Source organism: Anomaloglossus baeobatrachus, chromosome 6 (genome assembly GCF_048569485.1).
Source record: "Anomaloglossus baeobatrachus isolate aAnoBae1 chromosome 6, aAnoBae1.hap1, whole genome shotgun sequence".
NCBI classification, from domain to species: Eukaryota; Metazoa; Chordata; class Amphibia; order Anura; family Aromobatidae; genus Anomaloglossus; species Anomaloglossus baeobatrachus.
This window is the reverse complement of record NC_134358.1, coordinates 545,114,021-545,140,913: the sequence shown is the minus strand read 5'-3', so window position 1 is coordinate 545,140,913 and position 26,893 is coordinate 545,114,021. Positions and strand designations below refer to the sequence as shown.

At 48.1% G+C, this 26,893-nt stretch overlaps 1 protein-coding gene across 1 annotated transcript in view; it reads right to left on the bottom strand.

Moving 5' to 3' along the window:
- Window positions 1-26,893, bottom strand: part of PTTG1IP2 (PTTG1IP family member 2) — a 95,496-nt gene that overhangs the window by 42,268 nt on the left and 26,335 nt on the right. The window contains 5 exon segments of the mRNA XM_075315628.1: window positions 3,425-3,493; window positions 11,419-11,533; window positions 24,469-24,520; window positions 24,522-24,578; window positions 26,270-26,322. Of these exon segments, the coding sequence (XP_075171743.1) occupies window positions 3,425-3,493; window positions 11,419-11,533; window positions 24,469-24,520; window positions 24,522-24,578; window positions 26,270-26,322 (346 nt within the window).

The window sequence follows — 26,893 nt, the reverse complement described above, 5'->3', positions numbered from 1 at the left end:
CTGAGTTAGTGGCCGAGGCCGAGGGCTTAGAGGATGACCAGTTGGAGGAACGAAAGGAACGAAACCTCGACTGGTTCCTAGCCTGGGCAGGTTTCCTGGTTTTGGTTTGTGGCATGGAAGTACTCTTCCCGCCAGTAGCTTCCTTAATAATTTCATCCAGTTGTTCACCGAATAGCCTGGATCCAGCAAAAGGGAGCCCAGCAAGATACTTCTTTGAAGAAGAAGCATCTGCCTTCCACTCTCGAAGCCACAAGATCCTGCGGATAGCGAGGGAATTAGCCGAAGCCACCGCAGTGCGGTGAGAAGCCTCCAGCATGGCAGACATGGCATAGGATGAAAAAGCTGAAGCTTGGGAAGTCAAGGCAACCATTTCGGGCATAGATTCCCTGGTGAGGGAAAGCATCTCCTCTAGAGAAGCAGAGATGGCTTTGAGAGCCCACACTGCTGCAGAAGATGGGGAGAACGAGGCCCCTGCCGCGTCATATACAGATTTGGCCAGAAGGTCAACCTGGTGGTCAGTGGAATCCTTAAGAGAGGTGCCATCAGCCACTGATACAACGGTCCGGGCTGAGAGTCTAGACACCGGAGGGTCTACCTTTGGTGAATGAACCCACTCCTTGACCACCTCAGGTGGAAAGGGAAAACGGTCATCAGAACCACGCTTTGGAAAGCATTTGTCAGGACAGGCCCTGGGCTTGGTCACAGTGGCCTGAAAACTGGAGTGGTTAAAGAACACACTCCTTGTCCTTTTAGGCAAGGTAAACTGGTGCTTTTCTGCCAGAGAGGGTTGCTCCTCTGATACTGGCGGATTGAGGTCCAGTACAGAATTAATGGACGCAATCAAATCACTAACATCTGAGTCACTTTCGGACAGATCAATGGGGCACATGGAGGTAGCTTCCGAGCCCCCCGTAAAGGCATCCTCCTCGTCCTGCGAGTCAGCTCTTGAATCAGAGCCGCGGGACGAGGAAGGAGAGGGGACCCTGCGTCTCCTTTTAGGAGGAGGACGGGGTCTGGGACCAGATGAAGAATCCTCTGTGAGCTCCGCCGAGAGAGCCCTAGCAGCAGAGGCGCCCTGAGAAGGGGGCTGATGCATGTTCAGCAAAGTCCGGGACAGCTGTCCCATGGAGTCGGCAAAAGACTGGGAGATTGACCTAGAGAAGGATTCTACCCAAGCCGGGGGTTCAGCCACCGGAGCCGGAGCAGCCGGAGGGACCACTGTGGGTGCGATTCCAGGCTGAGGCATTGAGCAGGCATCACAATGTGGATATGTGCTCGGTTCAGGCAGCACGAGCTTACATGCAGTGCATATTGAGTATAGCCTTGCAGCCTTGCTCCTCGTGTGAGACATGCTGCTGAAGTGGGGGCTCTGAGCCAGAATGACCCCCAGAGAGTATATAAGAAGGTCCACAACCGGAGGTTGTGGCTTACCAGACCGATTGTGTGCCCTCCAGATCCCACAGCCCGGACCCCCAAGCCGCTTAGCAGGGATGCTGCAGCCAGCGCTGATCCAGAGAAAAAACGCTGAGAAAATGGCGCCGGAGCGAGGAGAGGGGGCGGGACCTGCTCTGAGAGCGGGATCTGGAGGGCCAAGGAGATTTACAGGGGAAGGCCTAAGCCACACGGCGAGAAAAACAGTGCGAGTGGAGTGCGATAAAACAAAGCATTCCCCTCGGACCAATTCTAGCCTGTGTGTCAGCACACATGGGCGATTATTTTCTCAGCCCTAATCAGACTGAGAAAACAAATCGCAGCATGTTGCGATTGTAAGCCGAGTCTCTTTCTCTCGCACCCATTCAAGTGAATGGGGCGAGAGAAAAATCGCACTGCACTCGCGGTACACTGGTGTACCGCTAGTGCAGTGCGAGAATGGCAAAAGCCGGCTACGCAGAAGAGAGGGAGAGAAATCCCTCCCTCCCCTCCTGAGTGCCGGCCCGCCCCCCGCAGCTGAGGTCTGCTCGCACGAACGGACCTCAGTTGCAAGGACACATGCATGACACTCGGCTCTGCTGTACTGCCAGCAGGAGCAGAGTGTCATGCAAGGGGATCGCAGTAGTCCCCGTGTGGCCCCAGCCTAAGGGACATGTACTCAGAGAGGAGTGTCCCTCCCCTGTGCCGAATGGCCGCTGGGCGGAGCCGCACTGTCCCTCTGCATGACTGACATGCGAAGGCAGTGAAATCGAAAGTAGGCCTCCGGCGAAGCCGGGGCCTAAATGTAAGCGATGCGGCCGGCGCGCAGGCACCATCGGCGCGGTTCTCAGGAGACAACCAGAGAACCGGCCGGAAATGTCAGAAAAGTTACACAGCACACTCTCCCACCATAATAAAGTACAGGGACCCCCCGAATATAACCGTCTCAGGTACTTAGCTTGCTGAGACGCAGGGCCATGTCCCTGGGGATGAGTGCTCCGTCCAGCAGGATCCTGAAGGGCTGCGGATGGAGACCGGTCTCCTGCAAAGCATGGAGAACCGTGCTGGCTCCCACTTCAAGCCAGAGACCGAGGGATGGTGAAGGAGCGTGGCATGTAAGGCTCCAGCCTTGGAATCAACCTTAACAGCACCGCCGACACAGTGGGGTGAGAAGGGACATGCCGGGAGTCCAGGCTTGGACCCGCTTTTCTTCAAAAACTTTCCAAAAATGAAAAATCAGATGAGAATGCATGTGTGGATGTATGCCTCCTGAACACAAAGCAATGAACTGGCTAGATCTGGTTATCCAGGGGGTGTATATGCTCAGAGGGAGGAGCTACACTTTTTAGTGTAGTACTTTGTGTGTCCTCCGGAGGCAGAATCTATACACCCAATGTCTGGGTCTCCCATAGGAATGATAAAGAAATGTTTTTTTCTTTACCATGGGAAGGATTCCATGATCATCCACCTCTCTGGTCTTCCATGGATGTCCAGCCCATTTTGAGTTCCCAGCTCACCAGTGCAAATATTTATTTTTTTTTTGTAAAATGTACCAAACTAACCTCTAACATTTCTTTTATCTCCCTGATTTATTTTTTTATTTTCTTTCAGTCTAATGATGATCTGATTCTCTCCCATTGAGAGCTCCTTTGACCGCATATTGTAGATTCACAGCAACAACTTTTAAATGCAAATACCACACCTGGAATCAGCTCCAAACCTTTTACCTGCTTAACTGATGATGGAATTACAAGGGAATAGCCCATTAAAGAAGAGCTTTTGAGATAATTGTCCAATTACTTTTGGTCCCTTTGAAAAAGAGACAACTACATATAAAGAGGTGCAAGTCCTAAACCCTTACTGCAATTAGGATGTGAACACCCTCAAATTAAGGCTGAGAAACTCCCCTTTAAGCCCATGTTGATTAAATAACTTATATTGAAAATGTTTTTGGTAAACAGCTAAAATGCCAAAACTTGTGTCACTGTGCGTGAATTAGGAATAAACCCCGTACCTCTGAAGAGACTCTTGTTTCCTCTTCTCCCGCTCTCGGATGAGATTTTCTTCTTCGGCTTCCAGTCTACTAGAAGACACCAAACAAAATAAAACCCAATGTGGCGGAATAAGAGATGTCAGTTCCTCTTTGAGCAGCTATTTTAGAGATTAGTGAATGTATCTGATCTAGTCCTAGCGGTCGGTCTGCACCTCATACCTCCGTTATTAACGTGCAGACTCCAGAGCTGCATTCTAAATTCAGCTGGTGGGTGATCATCAATCAGCACCATGCTGAGAAACGTACCTCTAATAGTGCAGCTGCTTGCTGTCAGTGACTGAAACATTCTCACAGATCCTCGAAGACTGTCAGCACAAAATGACTGTTCAAACCTAGAACAGGCACTCTGTGCCCCCTTGGCGTCACCAAATAGTTCAGTGCACCTTCCCACCTACTTGTTTCCCCCCCCCCTCTATTCCGATTGACAGCTCTGGCTTTATAGAGCCAGAGAAGGGTGGAAATAGATGGAAAACAAGTAGATGGGAAGGTGGTCACAGCGCTTGGCTGTGCAAAATGCTCCCTGTTGGTATTCAATGTACTAGGTAACTCCTCTGCTGGGTTTTTATCCTTTTCCCCTTAGGACTCTGCGGAGCTCCTCTCCACTTCAGCTGCAAATCATCTGTATTTCCCCTTGGGTTTAAATACCCTCATTGTCCCCAGACTGGTGCTGGTGATATTTAGTCCCTTCACAAGCTCTGGATGCAAGCAGACGGCTTGTACTCATCTGTAGGATCGTTGCGGCTCTTTGCTTAACTTATTCCTGAGACATGTGAAGATGAGTAGTTAATGCATTTTCCCCCGTGTGTCCTCCTTGTGTCTTTAGTGGGGTTGACAAAGAGCTCATCCCACCCGTCCCCTCTTTAAGGCCCAGCTCTAGGGTCAGATATCCGGCTCGGCACATATTTACAGAACCCATTTAAGGTGGTGAAGGACTCTAGGAGCCAGTAGTAGGTTTGGTCTCCCCATTCCCTAGAGGTAGGGTTCCCCTTTCGCTCGGTACTCTTCCCCTCCCCCCCCCCCCCCCCCATTATACCTAGGGTAATAACTATATGCCCACACCTTGATGCACTGAGAGCTTATACTTGGTTTGTACAGTCGTTCTGTGCTGAAAAACTCCCTTCATACTAAGCATTGTCAGGCTTATACATTTTACCTGCCCTGATCTATTGGAGAAGCTTCCATAGATGGCATACTACTGAAGCAAACCATCAGCTGTGAGCATAGCAAGGTGTTTATGGACAAGTGACAGCAGAGATCATGAAATTGATAAATGAGCATAACCTAGAAACTGGTCCCATTATGTCATTCGCTTCCATTTGTAAAGTATAGAAGCACGGTCTGATAGCGCTCTATCAGACCGTGCTTCTATACTTTACTGCTGATCTTCCCCCCTGTGGGTTCACGGCAAGAGCTGCTTGATACGGAGGTCAGATTACCAGAGACGCCCAGTGATCTGTCATGTGACCAGCTCCTCAGGAAATTGCTTCCCTGGATGGACATCGTGGGCTAACAGGTCAGAAGATCACTGACACCACACTCCTGCCTTATACCGTAGTTGTGCGAGGGCTGCACAACCACATCAGGTGAGCAGATTCCTTTTCTTCTCCTCACCGCTATCTCCCAGACCCTTCACATGCGCTCCCTTGTTTAATTTTTATCCATTCGCTTCCATTTAACCAAGACACAAGCATCTTGAAATAGTGGCCAAGGTAGTACATGCCAGATCAACACTTGCTGTAGGGCCCAGTTAAGATTTGCCTTTTCCCCGTTCCTCAGGGGCGGTGTCAGAAGGCTCCTCCCCTCCACTGGAGACACAATTGGTCAATGAGGATAGGAAGTACTAGCTCCTCATTTTCTCTTCTAATTTAAAGGGACTTTTCAGCCAGATTACTGTTAAGCTATGTGGCCTGAGAATGTTATGAGCTAAGATACTGTGATTTATGAAAAGTGGGGTACTTTTTTTGGTATGAGTGCCACACTGTTAAAATGAACCAACTCTATGGGCTGCAATAAAACTCAAAAGGTTATTACCAGCTGAGACATTTATGGCAGGGACCATACACTACATTGGAGATAGTCCTGTGTATGTGACCAGCTCCACCTCAACTCCTTATTGGAGAGCCAGACAGGGGCTAGGGGACCCCCATTCTGTCAAAATAGGTGGGTCACAAGAATGTTGACAGAATATGAATAACCTATAATTACCTTAAACCGTAACCAAAGATGCACAGAAATAAATTCAAATTGATAAAAGATAGGCATGTATATGGCACCGTAAAATTATTTACATACACACTAATATATATATATATATATATATATATATATATATATATATATATATATATATATATATATATATATATATATATATATATATATATATATATATATATATATATATATATATATATATATATATATATATATATATATATATATATATATATATATATATATTAGTGATAACACGCTCCGGGATCGCCTTTGCTGGGTTCAAAGGGCACGTATTCACCTCAGGCAGACAGCCGAATTCAAGGTGTAACTGACGCTTGGTCAGGTTTATTGCAGTGAAGCATAAACAAAAAGAAAAAAAACACCAACAAAATAAATCCTTGCCTGTCCGGCACTAACTATACACGGTGTTATCCTAACTACCAACTGGAGGGCTTCTCCCTTCCAGCTAAACCATACAAACATCAGGCACTGCTCCTCACAAGTGTCTCCTACACAGACAGGCTTACTGAGTTCCCAGATGGAGACCCTCCCCCAACTTCCCAGATTCCTTTTACCTCCGTCCTTCACCTCCCATTAATCCATTAGTAGCCAGGTGATCCTGGCCAGGCTAAGTCACATAGGACCGATACCGGGGTGAGATATACCTGCCCTCATCCACTAATCCCACATGAGTCTCACATATCCCCCCCCTCTGCTCAGACCACTGCAGCTGAGCAACAGCACCCACAAAACAGTGCACACGAGACAGGGCATCAGCATTCCCCATCCGCACCCCCGGGCGGTGCTCCACTGTAAAACGGAAGGCCTGAAGTGCAAGGAACCACCGGGTCACTCGGCCATTCCGTTCCTTATTCAAGTGCATCCACTTGAGAGGGGCATGGTCAGTGATCAGCCGGAACTTCCTTCCAATCAAGTAATATTTAAGGGACTCTAGAGCCCACTTAATGGCTAAGCATTCTTTTTCCACTATGGCATAGTTGCGTTCATGCTTATTAAGTTTCCGACTAAGATAAAGGACCGGATGTTCCTCTCCGTCCTTCAGTTGTGACAATACAGCCCCTATACCGGCATCAGAAGCGTCCGTTTGGACCACGAACTCGCTGCGGAAGTCAGGAGTCATTAGCACAGGTTGAGAGCAAAGAGCTAGTTTTAAGTTATGGAAGGCTTCTTCGGCTGCCGTGGTCCATTTGATCATGACAGAGTCTTTCCCTTTGGTAAGGTCCGTCAGGGGAACAGCGGTAGCCGCGAAATTGGGAATGAACCGTCGGTAGTAGCCAGCTATTCCCAAAAATGCTCTCACCTGCTTCTTGTTGACTGGTTGCGGCCATTTCTGAATGGCTTGTATCTTGTCAATCTGGGGTTTAACAATTCCCCTCCCAATTACGTATCCCAAATACCGGGCTTCTTCCAGCCCGATATGACATTTCTTGGGGTTTGCTGTTAGACCCGCCTCCCGCAGGTCCTCAATCACAGCCTCTAGTTTCTGGAGGTGCGTCTCCCAGTCCAGGCTGTAAATGACTATGTCATCCAAATACGCAGAAGCATACTGCCTATGGGGCCTCAGGACTCGGTCCATCAACCTTTGAAAGGTTGCCGGTGCCCCGTGTAGTCCAAACGGCATATACACATACTGGTATAAACCTTCCGGTGTAGAAAACGCGGTTTTCTCTTTAGCGGCCTCTGTTAGCGGGATCTGCCAATAGCCCTTCGTTAAGTCTAGGGTCGTGATATACCGGGCTTTTCCAAGCCGATCTATTAATTCATCGACCCGTGGCATAGGGTATGCATCAAATTTGGAGACCGCATTTAATCTCCTGAAGTCATTGCAGAATCTAATGGAGCCGTCTGGTTTCGGTATTAACACAATCGGACTCGACCAGGCGCTATGCGATTCCTCGATTACACCTAACTCCAACATGGTCTTCACTTCTCGGGAGACAGCTTCCCGCCGAGCCTCCGGTATTCGGTAGGGCTTTACCTGAACTGTTACCCCAGGCTCTGTTATGATGTCATGTTTAATGAGAGTGGTCTGCCCGGGCTTTTCCGAGAAAAACTCGCGATTGTTGATTACAAACTGCTTGACGTCGGTCTTTTGCCGCTCCGACAGAGTCTCCGCCGTCCCGACATCCGGTATGGTCTGCTTGCAGACCGGAAGGGCCAGACCTGCTGACAGAGCTGGACGGTCCTTCCAGGGTTTTATCAGATTCACGTGATAAATCTGTTCAGGCTTCCTTTTACCAGCCTGGTACACTTTGTAGTTTACCTCACCCACCCGTTCCTTAATTTCAAAGGGGCCTTGCCACTTTGCCAGAAATTTGCTTTCTGCCGTGGGGACCAGGATCAACACCCTATCTCCGGGTGCAAAAGTACGGATCTTGGCCCCCCTATCATAAATCCTTTTCTGTGCTCCTTGAGCCTGTATCATATGCTCTTTAACGATGGGCATCACCGCCGCAATACGGTCCTGCATTTGGGTTACATGGTCTATTACGCTTTTGAACGGGGTGACCTGTCCCTCCCAGGTTTCTTTAGCGACATTTAACAGTCCACGGGGACGTCGGGCGTACAGAAGCTCGAAAGGAGAGAACCCGGTGGAAGACTGGGGCACCTCCCGGATGGCAAAAAGCAAATACGGGAGTAAGTAGTCCCAGTTCTTCCCGTCCTTGTCTATCGCCTTACGGAGCATCTGTTTCAAAGTTTTGTTAAACCGTTCGACCAGTCCGTCCGTTTGAGGGTGATACACGGAGGTGCGTAACTGTGCTATTTGTAACAGCCTGCAGAGTTCTTTCATTACTTTAGACATAAAGGGGGTTCCTTGGTCTGTGAGTATTTGTTTTGGGACACCAACCCGACTAAACACATGGACCAGCTCCTTGGCAATGGTCTTGGTGGCCGTGTTACGCAAAGGGATGGCCTCGGGGTAACGAGTGGCATAATCCAAGATGACAAGGATGTGCTGGTGTCCTCGTGCAGACTTGGGGAGGGGTCCAACTAAATCCATCCCAATTCTCTCAAATGGGATCTCGATGATAGGCAGAGGTACTAAGGGGCTACAGAAACGGGGCCTAGGCGCAGAGATTTGGCAGTCAGGACAAGACTCGCAATAGGTGCGAATATCGTGATGCATGCCGGGCCAAACAAAACAGTGTAATATCCTTTCGGTAGTTTTCTGGACCCCCAGGTGTCCCCCCATCATGTGTCCGTGTGCCAGGTCCAGCACTCTCCGCCTGTAGGCTCTCGGCACAACCAATCGTTGTACTGTGTCATCCCCCTTCTTCTCTATCTGATAGAGAAAGTCATTCTCCAGGGCCATGTAGGGGTAAGACAGCCTAGTACCTGCATCCACCTGCACCCCGTTTATCATTTTAACATTTTTTATAGCCTGAGAAAGGGTAGGATCTCTCATTTGCTCACTTTGGAAGTCATCTTTCTGGACTTCCAAATTCAGCCAAGAGGAAGGGGGACAGCCACCCGTGTCCGCCTCTGCCCCGGGTTCATCGGAATCACCCGCCAGAACTGAAAAGGGGAACTGGGGGTTGTTTTCAGCGGATTCCTCCTCTGAACCCTCTTGTGGGGCATCCTCTAGTGGCTCCGGGCCCACACAAGGTGTGGGAGAAGGATCATCCGTGCGGCTACCCTGGGGTACTAATTGGTTCTCCCACAACTGCCAGAAGTGGGGAAAATCCCTGCCCAAAATGATATCATGCAATAGTGCTGGTACTAGTCCCACCTTATGATGCACAGACCCATAGGGCGTAGTAATGCAGGAGACCGTTGTGAGGTACGAGCAGGTGTCTCCATGCACACATGTCACAGAAAATTTATCTGACGGTCCCATCGGGACTGCCACCAGACTGGCCTTTACCAGAGTCACCACACTTCCCGAGTCTAATAGTGCAACAACAGTATTGCCATCAATGGACACTTCACACAGGTGTTTTTTCATATCGCCTTGACATGCAGCAACACACACTACCCGTGCAACCATAGCCCTGCGTTTTTCAAAGTCCGTGACATCACACTGCATCGGTTCTGCAGTTACTGGACAGTTTGCAGCAATGTGGCCCGCCTCCTGGCAGCGGAAACACCTCACGGGCCCCTTGCTAAGACCATAGTTTGGCACCTTAGCCCTCACAGGGCCAGCAGTCCTGTTTTCCTCCTCCACTGCCTTAGGATATTTTCCTCCTCCCCATGACCCTGGAACAGTCTTACCAGATCCTCGTCGAGAAGGGGAAGAGCGAGGATGTGTAGCATCGTCCATAAGTCCTTCTGCCAAGGAATAACGCTCCACTAGATCCACTAGCTGATCCGCTGTCGTGGGGTTTCCATGGCTTACCCACCTCTTCAGACATGGCGGTAGAGCTCTTAGGTATTTATCAAGAACGATTCTTTGTACCATCTCTGGCGCCGTCAGAACCTCGGGCTGTAGCCATTTCTTGGTCAAGTGAATGAGGTCAAACATCTGTGACCGCGGTGGTTTATCGGGCTGATAAGTCCATTGATGAACTCTCTGTGCTCGCACGGCCGTCGTCACTCCCAGCCGGGCAAGGATCTCGGCTTTTAGTTTATCAAAGTCGTGCGCGGCTTCAGGCTCAAGATCAAAGTAGGCTTTTTGTGCCTCACCTGCCAGAAACGGTGCAAGCAAGTCGGCCCATCGCTCCTTTGGCCACTTTTCCCGCTCCGCCGTCCGTTCAAACGTGGTCAGGTAAGCTTCCACATCGTCCTCTGTGGTTAATTTCTGCCAGCACCGACTCACATGAATCACCCTCTGGTCAGCCTCCGCATTACTCTCCGGTACGGTCGCCAGACGCTGCGCCACCTGCTGCAAAAGTTGGCGGTCTTTAACCGTCGATTCCACCAGTTCCTTCAACTGTGCCGACATCAAGCGATTTGCCTCTTGCTGCACAGCTGCGGATTGTACCAGCGCTTTCACCACGTCATCCATTATGATGCGCTGTAACGTGCTGCCCGCGTTCTCCACCACAATGTGATAACACGCTCCGGGATCGCCTTTGCTGGGTTCAAAGGGCACGTATTCACCTCAGGCAGACAGCCGAATTCAAGGTGTAACTGACGCTTGGTCAGGTTTATTGCAGTGAAGCATAAACAAAAAGAAAAAAAAACACCAACAAAATAAATCCTTGCCTGTCCGGCACTAACTATACACGGTGTTATCCTAACTACCAACTGGAGGGCTTCTCCCTTCCAGCTAAACCATACAAACATCAGGCACTGCTCCTCACAAGTGTCTCCTACACAGACAGGCTTACTGTGTTCCCAGATGGAGACCCTCCCCCAACTTCCCAGATTCCTTTTACCTCCGTCCTTCACCTCCCATTAATCCATTAGTAGCCAGGTGATCCTGGCCAGGCTAAGTCACATAGGACCGATACCGGGGTGAGATATACCTGCCCTCATCCACTAAACCCACATGAGTCTCACAATATATATATATATATATATATATATATATATATATATATATATATATATATATATATATATATATATATATATATATATATATATATATATATATATATATATATATATATATATATATATATATATATATATATATATATATATATATATATATATATATATATATATATATATATATATATATATATATATATATATATATATATATATATATATAGCACACATATATACATGTACACACACAAAAAAAAATTATTTATTTTTTTACTTACAGCCGTGAACTTGAACTCTTTCGACAGTAGCAACAGTAACAGCAGCAAACTATTATACTCAGCAGGAGGACTCCGGCCACCACCGCCATTGCGATGATTAATGCTTCGAAGTTTACTGAAAGAAGAAGGGAGGGGGGGACAAATTACAAAAATGATAGGCTGGTACATGCACAGGGTAAGAGGTGGTCAAGCTATAAAAAAAGTCAACGATTGTGATCATTACATCCAAGATAATATAGAATCCTTACACGAGATCTCCAACAAAAATGTATCATTGGAGAGAAAATGCTCAGGATTCTGTGTCTCCGTGGCAACAGACTACAAAAGACAAAACACTGTAGTCTGGATTCTACAGGCAACCCCCACCTGTCCTTTGTATACACACGGTACATTAGCAAGATGTACTGGATAAATATAATTTCTATGACCGAGGTATCAGCCTATAAAATAAAAATTAGAATTTATTCTAGGTGGCTTTATCATTTTTAGATACATGAGAAAAAAACAAAACAAAAACCTATGACGGTAGAGTTTCCCTTTGTTGAGGATTTGCATACAAAATGTAATTTTTTTATGGCGACATTTTTGGTAACAGGAAATTGAGCAATATTGGTTTTCACACTACTAATTAACTTCTCATAAACATTATTATTGCTCCTATGTGCTGATAGAACGGCAGCTTCCAAAAAGAAACTAGTGAGGAGGAAACAAGTAATATGGCGGCACAAAGCAGAAAAATGCCAACGTTTTTATAAAAGTTTTCTGCAGTTTCAGGCATCAGTAACATAGTCCTTTAGAGCTGAAGGTTTAATGGTGTCCGTCTGTAGTGATGGGATCCGGGAGAACGCACCGCTGCCCAGTGACAGGGGATCAGCAGTGTCCCCATCCTCCGCATCCACAGCGTTACACTTGGAAAATCTCTAATAGAGAAAGCGCAGGTGGAGAAGACAGAAGTGATGAGCTGCGAGATGTCACCGATCTGCACCCGCTGGACCGAAATTGTCATATTAGATCCGGCACCAATCTACAATGGGATCTGTAATACAACCTCAGGCTCTCCGGCTGTGACCATACTACAACTCTCAGCAGGCTCCATCTTAAGGGGACTGCGACCTAATAGGAAGTTTGTCATATTATATATATATATATATATATATATATATATATATATATATATATATATATATATATATATATATATATATATATATATATATATATATATATATATATATATATATATATATATATATATATATATATATATATATATATATATATATATTTTATTATTTAAGATCTTTTTTTCAGGTTCAAGATTAAGATATTACATAATATACATAATGTATAAAATAGCCTTTTATCTGGAACCTGTTTTGCACAAAGTGGCATGTTGCATTTAAAGGTCACCCAAGAAATAAAAATATTCAGGGATGGGTTCCTGGTCTGGGTATGAGACTGGAGTACACTTGTGCAAACACAAAAAAAACAAATGCAACTTTTTTGGAAGTGATGAATCAACTAAAAACATCTGGATACCCCAAATATAGAAAAAAAATTTTTTTTTGGAAAAATAGGCTTTAAAATGTCACAAAGTTACATAGTTACATAGTTACATAGTTACATAGTTACTTAGGTTGAAAAAAGACCTAAGTCCATCTAGTTCAACCTTCCTCCACCAGTTCTACATTTAGTCACTAAATCACTTATAACCAACAATGTTGTGTACTGAGGAAATCATCCAGCCCTGATATAAAAGCTGTTATAGTATCTGCCATTACTACCTCTTGTGGTCGGCATTCCACAGTCTGACTGCTCTAACTGTAAAGAACCCTTTCCTATTTAGCTGTCGGAATCGCTTTTCTTCCACTCGCAGTGAGTGCCCCCTGGTCCTTAGTATTGTTTTCGGAAGAAATAAGTCATGTGCCAGTCCTTTATATTGACCACACATGTATTTATACATATAAATGAGATCTCCTCTGAGACGTCTTTTTTCTAAGCTAAACATATCTAACTTTTTCAACCTGCCATCATACGGGCGGCCTCCATTCCTTGTAGTAGTCTAGTTGCCCGACTTTGAACTGACTCTAACTTCTGAATGTCCTTTTTAAAATGTGGAGCCCAAAACTGGATCCCATATTCCAGATGTGGCCTTACAAGTGATTTATAGAGGGGTAACAATACGTTGGGATCACGGGATCTAATCTCTCTTTTTATACACCCTAAAATCTTGTTTGCTTTAGTTAACGAAGAATATGGTGGAAACAGGGAAAACAAAAAATAAATAAAACAAGTGCAAATGCAGAAATAATGAACTGGGCTCCTAGTATTTTCGCTGTGTGACACTGATCCAGCAGCAATCCGTTGGCAAACAGTTCTGCAAACACAACTTTGTTTTGAAAAAAAATGGATTTTTGCAGAACTCAGTTTTTTTTGTTTACATGGAAGTCTATGGAAAGCTGCAGTGAATGGAGGGGGATAACTTGTAAAGTTTAGGATTAACCTTTCAAAAGTAGCTTTCGAATGTCTATTAGTTTGCACCGAGCTAATTAATTCCTTGGCTCACGATTGCTAGAGAATGGTAAGAGATACATAATGGGTCCCTCTACGAGATATTGGAAATCAGGGGGGGTCCCTGCACAGACCTTTAGCCATTATGTAAATATTAATAGAATTGTCAATATGTAAATCCCGAGTGTACAGATCTATAGAGGAGCGGCACCTCTTATCCATGAACTGGTCGCCTTCACCAAACACGTTCCAGCAGCCAACCGAGGCGAGAAACGCGGACCGTTCTCTTCCACAGCTCAGAGCGCTGTGCGGTGCAAGGTACCTCCTTAATAGTGCTACATGCTCTAATAGGGAGTATGAACGGAAGCTGTCTAAGCTATAATACTGCCCCCTTTAAATAGAAGAGGTGCGGTATACAAATAGGGACCCCCAGTGGTGGTAATGGGAATCAGATTTTGATTAGGCAGATTTCTTTGTTCTTCGTTATAACTGGAAGGAAACCTGTCACCTTGCACGCAAAGCCCGATCTGCGGGCAGAAGCCGTCACCTGGCATACAAAGCCCGATCTGCGGGCAGAAGCCGTCACCTGGCATACAAAGCCCGATCTGCGGGCAGAAGCCGTCACCTGGCATACAAAGCCCGATCTGCGGGCAGAAGCCGTCACCTGGCATACAAAGCCCGATCTGCGGGCAGAAGCCGTCACCTTGCATATATAGCCCGATCTGCGGGCAGAAGCCGTCACCTGGCATACAAAGCCCGATCTGCAGGCAGAAGCCGTCACCTCGCATATATAGCCCGATCTGCGGGCAGAAGCCGTCCCCTTGCACGCAAAGCCCGATCTGCGGGCAGAAGCCGTCCCCTTGCACGCAAAGCCCGGTCTGCGGGCAGAAGCTGTCACCTTGCACGCAAAGCCCAATCTGCGGGCAGAAGCAGTCACCTTGCATACAAAGCCCGATCTGCGGGCAGAAGCCGTCACCTTGCATATATAGCCCGATCTGCGGGCAGAAGCCGTCACCTGGCATACAAAGCCCGATCTGCGGGCAGAAGCCGTCACCTGGCATACAAAGCCCGATCTGCGGGCAGAAGCCGTCACCTGGCATACAAAGCCCGATCTGCGGGCAGAAGCCGTCACCTGGCATACAAAGCCCGATCTGCGGGCAGAAGCCGTCATCTGGCATACAAAGCCCGATCTGCAGGCAGAAGCCGTCACCTCGCATATATAGCCCGATCTGCAGGCAGAAGCCGTCACCTTGCATGCAAAGCCCGATCTGCGGGCAGAAGCCGTCACCTCGCATGTAAAGCCCGATCTGCAGGCAGAAGCCGTCACCTCGCATATATAGCCCGATCTGCAGGCAGAAGCCGTCACCTCGCATATATAGCCCGATCTGCGGGCAGAAGCCGTCACCTCGCATATATAGCCCGATCTGCGGGCAGAAGCCGTCACCTTGCATGCAAAGCCTGATCTGCGGGCAGAAGCCGTCACCTTGCATGCAAAGCCCGATCTGCGGGCAGAAGCCGTCACCTTGCATGCAAAGCCCGATCTGCGGGCAGAAGCCGTCACCTTGCATATAAAGTCTGATCTGAGAGCAGCATGTTAGAGTGAGAAGAGCTGAGAAAAAACGATATATATATTTGTAGGGAAATATTAAGTATAACTTATCATTTATCCATTTTAATCTCTGCTTTTTTAAGAGTCCAGTAGGCGGTCTTAATCAGTGATTGCTTAAGAGTCCAGTGGGAGGCATTGTCAGAGAAAAATTAATATAATACAAGTTCTACTGAATCTTTTTCCACCATTCTATATATCATTCTTCTCAGCTCGTCTTGCTCTATAACCTGCTGCCCACAGATAGGACTAAATAATAAATATGTAATAAAAAAAAAAATATTATTATAATAATGTGTGACTGGTTCCCTTTAAAGGGGTATATTTTGTGTTAACAATACAATTCTCATAATAAAAGCCCTTATTATAAGAACCAGGTCGGCCAAATTAGGGCGAAACGGGTGCTAGCACTACTCGTAGTAACACTAATACACATGAGGACAAGAGTAAAGTGCAAAAATTACAGTTACTTTTATTGGGACATACACAACACAGGACTAATAAAATATGGTGGTACACTACCATATGAGGAAGGGACAAAATGCCAAAGCATGAATGTGGTCAAGTATGAACAGCCAAAAGGTGTATCAATCATATCATGGTGAGAGTATAGCCAATACTATCGTTATCAAGTAGTAGGAAAAAAGGCAGCACGACATCCTCCAGACAATGTGGTCACAGAAGGACTTTGTAAACAGTTTCTTACCTAAAGTGCAAGTGCAATAAAGTTTTCTTAGAAATGTGCTCCAAATCCAGCAGGCCAGAACGCTGTCCAGGAAGCTCACTAATGTCCCTAAAAAAACGCCCGGGCGTACTCTCACCATGGTTTCCCCCCCATCAGTGGGGATCCCATGGTGGAATCTAATGCTACAACCCGTTCACGCTGTCCTTGCTTCATACATTTCCTACTTTTTGCCTTGTTCTAAGTCTATTTGGTGAACAGCTTTATCTCCTATAAACATTCATTTTATGATTGATACACCTTTTGGCTGTTCATACTTGACCACATTCATACTTTGGCATATTTTGTGTTAGTAGAGAGTGGAGAAATCGACCATTGCTGTGAAAGTTTTCAAGATGCAATATTGTGTATGACTCTTTAATTATGCCTGATGGCAGACTGCACAATGCTTCGTTCTTACAGAGGTTGGTGGCATCACTCCGGACCTGGATGCAATATATCCCCCCATAATGGTCTCCATGGCCCTTTCCTATCTCCGCCGGGCACCACATCTCATTACCTTCTTCCTCGACTCCAAGGGCTGATGATGACATCTTGTTAAGCCCGTCACAGATTTGTAGGCAGCGCTATATGGGAACGTGGTGCGCCTTCATCTAGTATGATATAATGGATTGTCGGTGCACCCGCAGATTGGGGTCACAGCATTAAAAAGGGACATAGCGCCAGATCTCGTCAGCCAGTAATTTGGCCATTAATAACGAAGTGAGAACGCAGCGTTCGTTTCTACCCGGCGTCCCGCAATTAGTTTAATATAAGAAGGGGGTCTGTCAAAAACGAGCAAATCCAGCAAATACCAGGGAACGCAGAACACATTCTGCTTTCATTAGCCTTCCCTTTGAATCCTGCAGACGGCAATATTAAGAGCATAATTTAGCCCTAATTGCCGAATGCCAGCGCTCGATAACATTTATACAGGAAGGATCCTAATGATTCCAAATATCGGGCGTCTTTTGCAGCTGTCAGCAAAACGAAACCCCCTGGTGCCAGGATACTGGACTCTGCTGCCACCATCTGGCCACAGAGCAGTACTGCAAGTCCCGAAATTATACAGCTTTTTCCATCTGGCGCAGATTGCGATATTCTTTCCTGCAGGATTGTTTTATAATTTCATGTAAATGGGCTTATTTGTTTTGGTGGAATAACTGCACTCGTCTGCTGAATGGCACTGATCTGTCACCGCCTCGGAGTGAATTTGCATTATTAGCAGACATTTATGCTAATAGATCTGAAAGCTGCTGGGATATTTAACAGGATAGTTTGCATACATTAGAGCGACTGCAAATGCCAGAGAGCGGAGTGAAGCCCATGGGGGTGGGCATCTGTCTATTACTTTATACCCCTCATTTCAGGTATATTAGTGTAGTTTATGGCCACAATTAAAAATAAATCAATTTATTCAACAGTATAATGAGGATTTTGCTTTGAAGGGGGTTGTATAGGAATAGGAAAAGATGGCCGCTTTTTTTTTTTTTTTTTTTTTTAACCCCTTCAGCCCCCAGCCTGTTTTCACCTTAAAGACCTGGCCATTTTTTGCAATTCTGACCAGTGTCACTTTGACAGGTTATAACTCTGGAACGCTTCAACGGATCCTGGCGATTCTGAGATTGTTTTTTCGTGACATATTGTACTTCATGTCAATGGTAAATTTAGGCTGATATTTTTCGCGTTTATGTGTGAAAAGTTTGGAAATTTGGCGAACATTTTGAAAATTTCGCAATTTTCAAAATTTGAAATTTTATGCCCATAAATCTGTGAGATATGTCACACAAAATAGTTACTATGTAACATTTCCCACTTGTCTACTTTACACCAGCGCAATTTTCGAAACAAATTTTTTTTCCGTTAGGAAGTTAGAAGGGGTCAAAGTTCATCAGCAATTTTTCATTTTTCCAACAAAATTTACAAAAAGAATTTTTTAGGTACCACATCACATTTGGAGTGACTTTGAGAGGCCGAGGTGACAGAAAATACCCAAAAGTGACCCCATTCTAAAATCTGCACTCCTCACACTGCTCAAAACCACATCTAAGAAGTTTATTAACCCTTTGGGAGCTTTACAGCAACCAAAGCAATGTGGAAGGAAAAAAATGAAAATTTTACTTTTTTTTTTTTACACAAAAATGTTACTTTAGCCATAAAATTTAGCATTTTCATAAGGGTATCAGGAAAAATGCACCATAAAATTAATTGTGCAATTTCTCCTGAGTACACCGATATCTCATATGTGGGGGAAATCAATTGTTTTGGCGCACGGCAAGGCTCGGAAGAGAAGGAGCATCATTTGAATTTTTGAAAGCAAAATTGTCTGGAATAATTAGCAGATGTGATGTTGCGTTTGGAGACCCCCTGAGGTTCCTAAACAATGGAGCTCCCCCACAAGTGACCCCATTTTGGAAACTAGACCCCTCTTGGAATTTATCTAGATGTTTATTGAGCACTTTGAACCTCTGGGGGCTTCACAAAAGTTAATAACTTTGAGCAATGAAAATAAAAAAAAAAAAAAAAAAAAAAAAATTACCACGAAATTGTTACTTCAACCAGGTAGCTTTTTTTTTCACAAGGGTATCAGGAAAAATTGCAACATAAAATGTATTGTGCATTTTCTCCTGAGTACACAGATACCTCATATGTGGTGGAAATCAAATGTTTGGGCGCACAGCAGGGCTCGGAAGGCAAGGTGCGACAATTGACTTTTCAAACGCAAAATTGTCTGGAATCGTTAGTGGATGCCATGTTGTGTTTGGAGACCCCCTGAGGTGCCTAAACAATGGAGCTCCCCCACAAGTGACCCCATTTTGGAAACTAGACCCCTCATTGAATTTATCTAGATGTTTACTGAACACTTTGAACCCCTGGAGGCTTCACAAAAGTTAAGAACGTTCAGCCGTGAAAATATATATATATTTTTTTTTTACCATGAAATTGTTATTTCAACCAGGTAGCTTTTTTTTTCCACAAGGGTATCAGGAAAAAAATGCACCATACAATGTATTGTGCAATTTCTCCTGAGTACACAGATACCTCATATGTGGTGGAAAGTAATTGTCTGGGCACACAGCGGGGCTCAGAAGAGAAGGAGCGCCATTTCACAGCAAAATTGGTTGGAATTATTAGCGTACGCCATGTTGCGTTTGGAGACCCCCTAAGGTGCCTAAACAATGGAGCTCCCCCACAAGTGACCTCATTTTGGAAAACTAAACCCCCATGGCATAAATCTACATGGGTAATGAGCACTTTGAACCCTCACGTGCTTCATACATTGAGGCATAAAAACAAAAAAGTACTTTTTTTTTTCCACAAAATGTTATTTTAGGCTCCATTTTTTAATTTGTACAGGGGTAACAGGATAAAGTGGACCGCAAAATTTGTTGGGCAATTTGTTCTGAGTACGCTGATACCTCATATGTGGCAGAAAAACACTGTTTGGGCGCACGGCAGAGCTCCAGAGGGAAGGAGCGTCATTTGACTTTTTAAATGGAAAATTAGCTGGAATCGTTAGCCGCACCATGTCGCGTTTGGAGATCCCCCTGATCTGCCCAAACAGTGGAGCTCCCCCACATGTGACCCCATGTTGGAAACTAGACCCCCCCAATACAAAGAAATATTAGTTTGGCATAATAAAAAATACAGACGTCAGTAAAAAAAAAAAAAAATATATGCACCTGCAACTGACACTAAGGCAAGTGCCACACGTGAGAGCAATGCACAAATCTCGCATCGCATCACCCGACACAGCCGCACACTCCTGTCTGGAAGAGAGCGACCGTGCCGGATGATGCGGGTGTGAGACTCGAGCATCGCTCTCATGTGTGGCACTGGGCTGACCCTTACAATATTCAGTAAAAAATACTGTAGTTGATGATTACTACAGTATAATTTTACTGGCCCTAAACTAAGTTTATTTGTATTTCTTTCTTAGTTTACAGAAAAAAAAAAAATAGGACGAACGCACAGATGTACTGCAAAAAGGGGGGGTACTAGGTGGGATGGAAAAAAGATGGATGGAGGATAGAAGAGGGCGCAACGGATGCAGGAGCGGCGGAGGATGGGTGAGGGGCCACGGCGGAGGATTGGTGAGGGGGCACGTCGGAGGATGGGAGGGCGTGGCGGATGGAGGAGCGGTTGAGGATGGGTGAGGGCACAACGGATGCAGGAGTGGCGGAGGAAGGGGGGGGCGAGGGGAAGGGTGGAAGGGGAGTGGGAGGTGAGATTGGGGATAGCTACCTTACAGAATGCATCTAGGCAGCAGGATTGCAGCAGATCCGGGAGGGGGGGGAGGGGGCAGAGGATTAAGGGGATGAGAGAGAGCAGGCAGCAGATAAGGGAGGGGGCAGAGGCTGATGGGGGAGTGAGGTGGCAGATGCAGGGGCGCAGAGGCTGATGGGGGAGTGAGGTGGCAGATGCAGGGGCGCAGAGGCTGATGGGGGAGTGAGGTGGCAGATGCAGGGGCGCAGCGGCAGATGGGGAGAGAACTGTGGCTGATGGGGAGTGTGTGGCGGCTGATGCAGGGGCGGTGGAGCGGCTGATGGGGGAGAGTGCAGCGGCAGATGCTGGGGAGAGTGCAGCGGCAGATGCTGGGGAGAGTGCAGCGGCAGATGCTGGGGGAGAGTGCAGCGGCAGATGCTGGGGAGAGTGCAGCGGCAGATGCTGGGGAGAGTGCAGCGGCAGATGCTGGGGAGAGTGCAGCGGCAGATGCTGGGGAGAGTGCAGCGGCAGATGCTGGGGAGAGTGCAGCGGCAGATGCTGGGGAGAGTGCAGCGGCAGATGCTGGGGAGAGTGCAGCGGCAGATGCTGGGGAGAGTGCAGCGGCAGATGCTGGGGAGAGTGCAGCGGCAGATGCTGGGGAGAGTGCAGCGGCAGATGCTGGGGAGAGTGCAGCGGCAGATGCTGGGGGGAGTGCAGCGGCAGATGCTGGGGGGAGTGCAGCGGCAGATGCTGGGGGGAGTGCAGCGGCAGATGCTGGGGGGAGTGCAGCGGCAGATGCTGGGGGGAGTGCAGCGGCAGATGCTGGGGGGAGTGCAGCGGCAGATGCTGGGGGGAGTGCAGCGGCAGATGCTGGGGGGAGTGCAGCGGCAGATGCTGGGGAGTGCAGCGGCAGATGCTGGGGAGTGCAGCGGCAGATGCTGGGGAGTGCAGCGGCAGATGCTGGGGAGTGCAGCGGCAGATGCTGGGGAGTGCAGCGGCAGATGCTGGGGAGTGCAGCGGCAGATGCTGGGGAGTGCAGCGGCAGATGCTGGGGAGTGCAGCGGCAGATGCTGGGGAGTGCAGCGGCAGATGCTGGGGCGGTGAGCAGCAGATGGGGCGACAGCAGTGACTGATGGGGAGAGGGGAGCGGCAGATGCTGGGGCGGTGGAGCAGCAGATGGGGCGACAGCAGTGACTGATGGGGAGAGGGGAGCGGCAGATGCTGGGGCGGTGGAGCAGCAGATGGGGCGACAGCAGTGACTGATGGGGAGAGGGGAGCGGCAGATGCTGGGGCGGTGGAGCAGCAGATGGGGCGACAGCAGTGACTGATGGGGAGAGGGGAGCGGCAGATGCTGGGGCGGTGGAGCAGCAGATGGGGCGACAGCAGTGACTGATGGGGAGAGGGGACGGCAGATGCTGGGGCGGTGGAGCAGCAGATGGGGCGACAGCAGTGACTGATGGGGAGAGGGGACGGCAGATGCTGGGGCGGTGGAGCAGCAGATGGGGCGACAGCAGTGACTGATGGGGAGAGGGGACGGCAGATGCTGGGGCGGTGGAGCAGCAGATGGGGCGGACAGCAGTGACTGATGGGGAGAGGGGACGGCAGATGCTGGGGCGGTGGAGCAGCAGATGGGGCGACAGCAGTGACTGATGGGGAGAGGGGACGGCAGATGCTGGGGCGGTGGAGCGGCTGATGGGGAGAGTGCAGCGGCCGCCGTGACGCTCTCCTCCCGCTGCGCCACCCCCTGCATCTGACGCCGCTTGCTCTTACTGCTGAGTAGCGGCGTCACATGCAGGGGCGCAGTGGGAGAGCAGGGGCGAAGCACATGGAGCAGGGCAGCGGTGGATCGGGGGCTGTGACTCACAGATGGGCCTGCAGGGATCGCTCTCCTCAGATTCCACGGAGGGAGAAGCTAAGGAGAGCAATCTCCTACAGCGAGCTCACCCGGTTCCAGAGGCACGGTGCTGCTTGGAGAAATCGGTCACAAGGCCGATCTCTCCAATCAGAGCTGGGGGCGGGTGCAGTAAAGCTCACTGAGCTCCAGCCAATGGCCAGTGCTGCAGCAGCACTGACATAGCTGGATTTCAATGCTTCAGCCATTTTCAATGGCTGAAACATAACACTGGCTGTGATTGGCTGACGAACGCCGTTCAGCCAATCACAGCCTCCGTAGGTCCGGAAGGAGACACCACCCCTCCTGAGGTCAGGTATAAGTCCTCTCCTTCCCGAATCTACAGTTTTTTAAAACCGATCGCGGTGCCTGGTGCTCTGGTGCCGCGATTCCGCCATGACGGATCTAGCCGTCATGGGTCTTTAAGTACCAGGGCACCATGACGGCTAGATCCGTCAAAGGTCGTGAAGGGGTTAAAGAACCGGCCCACACCTTTCTACAGTATTGCAGCTCAGTCCCATACACTTCAATGGAGCCGAGCTGCAATATCAGACACAACCTATGAGTGGCGCAGTCACAGGAGCCGTTGCCTGTTCTCCTGGAAGTCTATGGGCATCAATGGAAGTGACAGTTTGGGAAATTCTCCTGTAAGATGCAGCCTTACAATGTAACCTTTAAAAGGATTGAGAAAAGTGGAGTTTTTTTTTTTTTTTTTTTTTTACTTAGGGGGGGGGGGGGTCTGTTTTTTGTATATTTTATTTCCAGGGTGCATTGGATTAATTACAAGTCTCCCTTTGCCATTTTGGAAAAAACTTTGCCCTTATCCTCTAAGAAAATCCTTCTTTATCAATCCAGGTATAAAACAAGTGGTGTTCTGGCGCCATCTGGTGGTTAAGTTTTTACACACTGCTTGTCTATAGAGCACCATAATGGGCCAATATTTGGTTTCTGGCTGCTGTTTGAAGGATAATTTTCTACGCTGCGACCTATAATTTTTTATTGATACCATAGGGGGGGGCTCGTATGATCTTTTCATCTCTTTCTATTGCATTTTTTTGGGGGGGGCACTGGAGCAACCGGGAAAACGCAATTCTGGAGTTCAGAATGTCACATGGGGGAGCATCGGTTGTGCGAAATGACATCCACCGTGTTGAAAACTTTAGACGCCGGTCCCACCTGCTGGCGGCATTCAAGGGGGAGGAGACGCCGGTCCCGCCTGCTGGCGGCATTCAAGGGGGAGGAGACGCCGGTCCCACCTGCTGGCGGCATTCAAGGGGGAGGAGACGCCGGTCCCGCCTGCTGGCGGCATTCAAGGGGGGGGAAGAGACGCCGGTCCCGCCTGATGGCGGCATTCAAGGGGGGGGGGGGGGGGGAAAGAGACGCCGGTCCCCGCCTGATGGCGGCATTCAAGGGGGAAGAGACGCCGGTCCTGCCTGATGGCGGGCATTCAAGGGGAGATGTGCTGGTTTCCACTTCATGGTGGCATTCGTGGGGAGACGCGCCGGTTGCGCCCGATGGTGGCATTCAAGGAATTAAATGGTTTCTTGCAGTAAACACATTTAGGTAGGCGAAATTGCAGCAGTGCCACCAATCCCAAGAACGAGGGTCCTCAAAGCCCCCTTACATGGACAGGTAGTGTTCAGCCATAGTCAATGAAGTGTGTCGGTCTTCACCGCAGTTCTGGCATTCTATTCATGAACCAGGAGGCTCAGGATGAGCAGCCACTAAACTACTTGTCCTGTATGATCACAATTCTTGAGACATTTTAATTATATCATTAAACCCTCTTTCTGCCCAATCAGGATTCAGAATGTCTTATTTTTTACTGACCGCATATGAATATGCATAAGTCATAATTTCTATTCGGTGAGAGCAATTTGAATAATCATTCGGCCAATTTGCATGGTGATGCTGTACATTTGCATAAATATGCATCCCCCTCCCCCCTGAACCGAGTCCATGTGTAGCCCCCCACTCCCCCACCCCCTGTGGGACTTCATCTTGTCTGATACGTTTAGCTGCTAAATCCCCCTGAAATCCGTGTATTGTGACAATAACGACACGCGACCCCCATAAAACGTACATAAGTGCCGCCACGTAGAGCGTTATACTTACTCCAACAAGCCCCCCACCTGGCAGCCGACATGGCGCAGAGGGAGGAGGGGGGGCAGGATGGATCTGACGGGGTAATCCAGACACGAGCTATTTGTTATACACCACAGGCACTGCGGGGAGCAACACAAAGACATTAATGACAGCAAATCACGGGCATTTCACTGCCGACAGATGGTAGCAGAGCCGACTAACTGGGTTGTCCGCCTTTAGATATTGAATTTTGGCCCCAAAAATAAAATAAATACATTTTACAATTGGGTTTCATTAACCATTTTTCTCCGTTTGCCCTCTACAGACTTGGTCTGAAGAATGAACTAACTGAGAATCAGTCAGTAAGCGCTCTGCCATTTTCTTAGCTCATCTCGGCCGATTTATGACCACAGATCACATTAAAATTGATTGGCTTTTACAGGCTCTTGGTTTCTTTGCACAAAAAGGGGCAAAATTGTTAATGAAACCCAATTGTATAAATGATTTTGGGCTCCATATACATTCACGTAAATAATAAAAAAATAAATAAAAGTAGTGACAAGAAATGATGGGATATATCACGCCATGAAAATACACACTATTCTGTGCAGATTCATTTCCTTATATGTTATATAATGATCATTGCTCGGGTTTCCAGAGTCACCACTAGAGGGAGCTCACCGCTTCACTTTCAGCTCAGTAATATAGAGGGGAAGCTCCCAAGCTCCATCTAGTGGTGGAAGCAGGTAAAGATATGATTTCTTTTTAACCCCTCAAATTGAAGGCAGTTAGGACACCTTTTTGTTTTGTTCTTCCCTGCCTTCCATAAAACAAGTTTGTGCTTTCACATTGATATTCCCATTAAAACACAGGCTGCAAGTTTTTTTATTTGTAGATGTGGGATTTACCAACCATTTAAATATGTTGCTGCGAGAGGTGAACACAAATTAAAATGGTTAAACAGCAGCAATCAGTGCAAAGTCCAGACGCTACTGTTAAAGCTCCCGTGCGGGGGTCCTCCTCCTGCCCATAAAAGCACGCCCCCCTCCCCCTCGCTCCCGTGCAGGGTCCCCCCTTCCGCCCATACAAGCCTCCCCTCCCTCCCGTGCCGGATCCCCCTCCTGCCCATACAAGCCTCCCCCCTTGCCGGATCCCCCTCCTGCCCATACAAGCCTCCCCCCTTGCAGGATCCCCCTCCTGCCCATACAAGCCTCCCCCCTTGCAGGGTCCTCCTCCTGCCCATACAAGCCTCCCCCCTTGCAGGGTCCTCCTCCTGCCCATACAAGCCTCCCCCCTTGCAGGGTCCTCCTCCTGCCCATACAAGCCTCCCCCCTTGCAGGGTCCTCCTCCTGTCCATACAAACCTCCCACCTCACTCCCATGCAGGTCCCCCTCCTGCCCATATAAGCCTCCCCCTTGCAGGGTCCTCCTCCTGCCCATACAAGCTCCCACCTCACTCCCATGCAGGTCCCCTCCTGCCCATACAAGCCTCCCCCCTTGCAGGGTCCTCCTCCTGCCCATACAAGCCTCCCCCCTCGCTCCCGTGCAGGGTCCACCTCTTGCCCATACAAATCCCACCCCCTCTCTCTTGTGCAGGGTCCCCCTCCTGCCCACACAAGCCTCCCCCCTCCCTCCCATGCAGGATCCCGCTCCCGCCCAAACAAGCCTCCCCCCTCCCTCCTGGGCAGGGTCCTCCTCCAGCCCATACAAGCCTCCCCCCCTCGCTCCCGTGCAGGGTCCCCCGGGCTATCACCTGCTGCTTTGGCGGCACTGCGTGACATCGGCCGAACAAACTACATTTCTTTCATACATGAGCTTTTGTGGAGACTTACAGACACGTTTTTCAGGCATTCTTCACACGACTTTCCAGAGTAGAAGCTGCACGCTGCAAACAAGAAAACAACTATTAAAATGACTAAGAAACCCCCCCCAATGTGACAAGTAGGAAAAAAATGGCAATAAATACAATTAGGTCTACAACCAAGGATTTCCCAATATGCAAGTCCCCGATAGATCTTCCTGGGCAATCAGACGCAGCATGTATTCAGTCTGTTTGGCTGCTATGACTCCCAATATCCCTATGATAACACTGAACTGCACAGGTGTAGTATGTATCGTAAATCCCCTGGCCACCAGGGTCGCTGCTCCGGTGGTCTGCGCAGTCTGCGACAGCTTCACTCACATAAGACTCAGCCGATTCCCCCTTGAAGGGTCCGGGCACTAGAAGCTGCAGCAGCCTCTCTCTCTGTACTCTGTATTATACCAGATTCGAAAAGAGCGAGAGAAAAAAAGAGCGAGAGAAAAAAAAGAGCGAGAGAAAAAAAAGAGCGAGAGAAAAAAAAGAGCGAGAGAAAAAAAGAGCGAGAGAAAAAAAAAGAGCGAGAGAAGAGAAAAAAGAGCGAGAGAAAGAGAGAAAAAAAAGAGCGAGAGAAAGAGAGAAAAAAAAAGAGCGAGAG